Source organism: Grammomys surdaster, unplaced genomic scaffold (genome assembly GCF_004785775.1).
Source record: "Grammomys surdaster isolate TR1022 unplaced genomic scaffold, NIH_TR_1.0 125881, whole genome shotgun sequence".
Taxonomy (NCBI): Eukaryota; Metazoa; Chordata; class Mammalia; order Rodentia; family Muridae; genus Grammomys; species Grammomys surdaster.
The window spans coordinates 3443756-3449455 of NW_021620706.1; the positions used below are offsets into that span (position 1 = coordinate 3443756).

Here is a 5700-nt window from a genome sequence, read left to right on the forward strand (position 1 = left end):
AGGGAGGGAGAGAGGAAAAAAGGAGGGGAGGGGAGGGAGGGAGGAAAAAAGGAGGGGAGGGGAGGAGAGGGAGAGGAGGAGAGGGAGACAGGTTCAGTCAGAAGGCTCATCAGGTGTTCCAGTCTTGTGGTTCTGCCTGTCTTATGTGCTCTTTCCTGAGCCAGAGGCATTTAGCAGAAAAATGCAGTGCTCTACTCAGGCTGGATTCATATGTCCCTTCCTTATAGCTGTGTAGAACATTTCAATCACTTGAGCTGGGAGCAAAGGATAGACTGGTTCTCCGAGAAAAAGGTAAACAGTTGTCAGCTGTTGGCCAACATAAAATAAACTCAATGGTAGTTTTTTATAGACTTTTTGTTTTGTTTTGGCTTTATTTTTTGTCTGTTTTTTGTTTCTTTTTCTTTTTTTTTTGTCTTATCTTTTGCCTGTTTGTTTTGATTTTCATTTTTGGTGGGGAGTTTTTGTTTCTTGCTTTTGTTTTTGTTTTTTAAGAAGAGAGAAAGAACATAAAGTTGAGTGGGTAGAGTGATGGGGAGTGTCTGGGAGGACAGAGCCACTCTCTTTCCTTACCCCCTTGCCCCTGCTTTTTCTTTTCCTTGTTGGTAGCTTTGCTTTGTTGCAGACTGTAGACTGCCTTTGAAGTAAGCCAAGAGTCAGTGGCCAGGGCAGTGATGGGCAGGCACTGAGAGGCCAGGGCAGTGATGGGCGGGCACTGAGAGGCCAGGGCAGTGATGGGCAGGCACTGAGAGGCCAGGGCAGTGATGGGCGGGCACTGAGAGGCCAGGGCAGTGATGGGCGGGCACTGAGAGGCCAGGGCAGTGATGGGCGGGCACTGAGAGGCCAGGGCAGTGATGGGCGGGCACTGAGAGGCCAGGGCAGTGATGGGCGGGCACTGAGAGGCCAGGGCAGTGATGGGCAGGCACTGAGAGGCCAGGGCAGTGATGGGCAGGCACTGAGAGGCCAGGGTAGTGATGGGCAGGCACTGAGAGGCCAGGGCAGTGATGGGCAAGCAGTGAGAATTGGCACTGTCAGCCATTACATTAAAGTTGTTAACACAAAGCTTCTCAGTGACCTTTTTTTTCAGTGCTTGGAGTAAGTCTCTCTGGTATGCCTCTTAGAATAATAAAATCATAATCCACATTTTAAAAAAATTTAGACTGCTGTTAGAATTAAAATCTGCAATTAATTAAAAGAGGTTTTCCTTGAGGTTCTTGCTTTCCCCAATTCTCCGTTACCTCCTGTACTCCGGTCTAGGGGTCAAAGCCAGGGATGTGGACAGGCTGCGTCAGTCACTTTATCCTGGTTAGAGTGCACTTCCCTCTGACTAGCTGACTTAGAATTTTCTGGGTTTGCTGTACTGTGACTTCTGGAGTAACATGCCTCTGAGGGTGGAGATACAGAGCTTTGAGAAGCAAACAAAATAGCTTTGATTCTCACTTTCACCAGCATCTCACTCCCGTCGACGGCAGAGAATCTCTCATCAGCACCCAGTCCTTTATGTGTGTATGCCTCTTGCGTAGAGAGTCAGCCAGATGTTGAGGTGAACAAATGTAGATATATGTCATTTTTAAAAACAACATATTGAACATGTCTTATGTTGCTGAAGTTCCAGCAGGCTGTAACTTTGGTTTTGTTCTACACAGTTTTGAAGATTGAGGCATTAATACAGTAGTTGTTACCTGGACCAATGTGGCAGTGCTTGAGATCTTTCTTGGTTGCCTTGACTACAGAAGTCTTGTGGACAGAGGCCAAAGAATCAGCTGACCATTCTGTGATACAGAGCTGTCCGTACAACTGGAGGGGGAGCTGGGCACATTAAGGCCAGGAAAAAAATCAGAGTAAGCTTAGATATCAAACAACGGTAGAGGCAAACTGGAGTTTTAGGACTGATTTCTCCATTTTTTTTAATTTTTTTTTTAAGATTTATTTATTTATTTCATGTATGTGAGTACACTGTTGCTGTCTTCAGACACACCAGAAGAGGGCATCAGATCTCATTACAGATGGTTGTGAGCCACCATGTGGTTGCTGGGAATTGAACTCAGGACCTCTGGAAGAGCAGTTGGTGCTCTTAACCACTGAGCCAGCTCTCCAGTCCCGATTTCCCCATTTTTTAAGTTAGGAGGATAACTAAAGAAAAATGTAGTCTGAAACCATATAAGCCCTCTACCACCAATCAAGCAGACTGCCTTCTTATCACTGCAAGTAATAATTAAAGTATTTTATATGTTGTGTTTGGTGTGGTCTACGGCCATGGTGAGTGGTTAATAAATAGTGCTGGTGAGATCTACTGCTGTGGCCCAGTCTCAGTCCGGCTGCAGCCTGTGGACCACTCCTACCCACCTTAGACCAATGTTTGCACTCTGCTGCTTTGAGGGTCTGTTTATTTAATGGCGATGAAAGGCAGGACTCTGGCTCCACTTAGTCACTGCTAACTTGGAAGACATCCTAAATAAAAAGTTCTCCATGAAAGACGGAAACCATTTAAATTATAGGAAGAACGCTGCTTCGGAAAGTTACAAAAAGATGGATCCCACGTGAGACTAAGCAGAGCTCTGTGAGTGCTGTGTAGGCACTCATACTTGCAGGAAGGCTGGAGCTTGGCACAATGACTTTTATCAGACTCTTGTGAACTTTGCCATATTTGCCCAGAGCCAGGCTGCTCGTCTGTGTGAGAATCCCTATTGTGTGTGGCGCAGACACTCGACCCTGTGTCTGAGGACCCGTCCTTCTGGAAGAGTCTCTGATGTTTTGTGGTTTTGGGAGGATCATGTGACGTTGTTCACGATGCTAACAGGCATGCAGACAACTACAAGCCTCCTGCTTTGTCGCTGGGGAGTAAAATGATTTACTGGGTTTCACTAATTCAGTCATTGTGAGCGTATGAGAAAGATATTGAATTAAATGCTTTTTCTCAAGCAATAATAAATTATCTTACTAATAAGTCTATGAAGCAAGATTCCTCCCATTTCTTCAAAGACTAATAAACATTTTTGCAGTTGTTCTGTGATTGGAGCTGTTAGTTCTCTTGTTAGATTAGTTAGCCAATTTATTGAAAACTGGTGGGTTTCTGTAGATATTAGCAGAATTCCAGAAATACTAAAGTTCTTCTGTGTCATGGGCCCAGATTCAGTTCGGTTGAATAAAACAACAACAACAAAAAAAAAACACAACCAAACAAACAAACACACACACAAAACTTCATTCAGGTGTTAGCCTTCTTCCAAATGTCCTGTTTGTTGGGTTGGAGCCCCAAGAGATACTACATCATAGTCATTGAAAGCTCTTTCTTGCCAGGCAGTGGTGGCGCACGCCTTTAATCCCAGCTCTCGGGAGGCAGAGGCAGGTGAATTTCTGAGTTCGAGGCCAGCCTGGTCTACAGAGTGAGTTCCAGGACAGCCAGAGCTACACAGAGAAACCCTGTCTCGAAAAACCAAAAAAAAAAAAAAAAAAGAAAGAAAGCTCTTTCTTATACATTAAGAACATAAGTAGAAGAAAGAAAACTGAATGGATCATAGTTTGTTTTGTTTTCTGCTTTTCTCTGTATTGTGGGACACTGAAGGTTTGTGAGGCTCAGAGAGGAGTAAAATACTCCATGCAGTGAGTACTGAGTAAATCACCAACCACTATGGTAGAAGTTTGAAATAAAATTCCTCGTGGTGCTGGAGAGATGGCATAGCAGGCAAATGCTTGCTGTACAGCGTGAAGACCTGAGCCTGGATCCCCATCACCTACTTAAAAGCCACAGGAGTCTGGAGCCCTGCATGGGTAGGTGGAGAGAGACAGATGTGGGACTCCAGGGCTAGCCAGCCAGTTAACCAAAATCGTGAGCCCTAGAGTGAGTTAGAGACCTCATCTCAAAAACTAAAGTGGAGAACAGTAAAAGGAGACTCCCAGGGTCAACCTCTGACCTCTAGCCTTTACATGTACACAGGTGAGTGAGCATACCCCCACAGACGGGGGAGGGGGGAGAGAGAGAAAAAAAAAGTTAAGTGATTCACCCGAAGTCACACAGCTGGCAAGCAAGAGAGCCAAGACTTCAAAGCTCCACATGACTTCTGAGTACATTGCCTTCAGTACACACTGTCACATTCGTGTCCCTAAAAGAAAGACTTAACTGGATTATTAAATCTCCCTCTAAGGTGTTAAATTCAGAATGGTCTGCTGAAGACATTTTCTGTATTTTTATTTGGCCTTTCTTCTTTTTAAGGTGCTGTGTAACGGACCAGGGACGTGCGTTCCTGTCTGTGTGTCTGCCCTGTTACTTGGGATTCTTGGAATAAAGAAAGTGATCATTGTCTACGTTGAGAGCATCTGCCGCGTGGAGACATTGTCCCTTTCTGGGAAGATTCTGAGGCACCTCTCTGATTACTTCATTGTTCAGTGGCCCACTCTTAAGGAGAAGTACCCCAAGTCTGTGTACCTGGGACGGATTGTTTAACAAATGGCAACCCTAAGTCTTGAGAACATTACAATTACCAATAATATTTACTGTATTATCTTTACTGAAAAGTTTTTCAAATGCCCAAAGAATTATCAATGGTAAAGAATTTAAAATGTACAAATAACTCAATGAAGAAAGATAAACTTTGCACATAATGCTCACCAAATAGCTATGTCTGTACACGAAAACAGTTTTCTAAATAAAGGTGTATAACACTACTCGCAGGTTCTCTTTGGACTCTTATAGCCATGGGTTTGATTTTTTTCCCCTTGACCTAAATATAGAGTGTGTATGTTTAGAAACATTTCCTGTTTTACAGCTTTAAATAAAACAAAAGCATTCTACATTATAAAAAGAAAAGAACAGGATAAGGCAGGTTAGGGGGTAGGTATTGTCGTTCTAGCCTGCAATCCCACTCAGGAGGCGAGGGAGGAGGATCAGGAGTTCTTGGTGTAAGGAACTGGGAACAGAGAAGTGAGGAAAGAGGGAGATAAAGAACAAGGCATCCCTTTGGTCCTGTTCAGACCGGTCGGTCTTTCATCCTTCTGGGAAGCATCTCAGTGATAAAGGAAGCAGTTTGTTAAACTGGTTTTATGTCCATTTACACTCCACAGACTTCCAGTTCTCCAACTATAAACAAGTGTCTTTCTGTATTCTTCAGTCTGCTTTATGTGTTGTTGGCCTGTATCCAGACTGTATTTTAAAATCTGTTTGGTTAAAATATTGGCAGTGTCTTCAGAATAAAAGCATGATTCTATCGGTCAGGAATCTAAATTTTCAAACATGAAGAAAAAAATTAAATTTTTTTCCAATGGCTATAATTGTCTCTAGCTTTTTGAAAAGCCTGCCTGGTGGGGAGTATATTCATAAACATTTATGTAGTGCTTGCTGAATGCCAGGTATTTTAAGCACTTTTCAGATAACACCTAATTCAGTCTGGAAGGACTCAATGAGATAGACAGAGACTCTTTACTGTCCCTGTTTTATAGATGACTTGTCCAGGATCACCTAACTAGGAAATGACAAAGCCAGATACGAGCCTAGGTAGACCCTCTTGAGAGTGGGCCCAGTTTCTTGAATATGTAGACTATGTCATATTCATCCCCACACTTTACTTTCAGTCTTTGATTTTTCTTTCTTGTATTATTGTTGTTGATGATGCTGTTATTATTATTATTATTAATTGTTGTCACTGCTGCCCCCATTGCCTGGTGCTAGAGATTAAGCCACACGTCTCCTACCATGTTAGACAAATA

General features: G+C 43.2%; 1 protein-coding gene across 1 annotated transcript in view; it reads left to right on the top strand.

Annotated features, from left to right (window-relative positions):
* The window catches only part of Alg14 (ALG14 UDP-N-acetylglucosaminyltransferase subunit), a 78091-nt gene extending 72859 nt beyond the window's left edge, over positions 1-5232 (top strand). The window contains exon 4 of the mRNA XM_028752196.1: positions 4211-5232. Within this exon, the coding sequence (XP_028608029.1) occupies positions 4211-4441 (231 nt within the window). The 3' untranslated portion in view covers positions 4442-5232. The remainder of the gene's footprint in view (positions 1-4210) is intronic.
* The last annotated feature ends 468 nt before the right edge of the window (positions 5233-5700 follow it).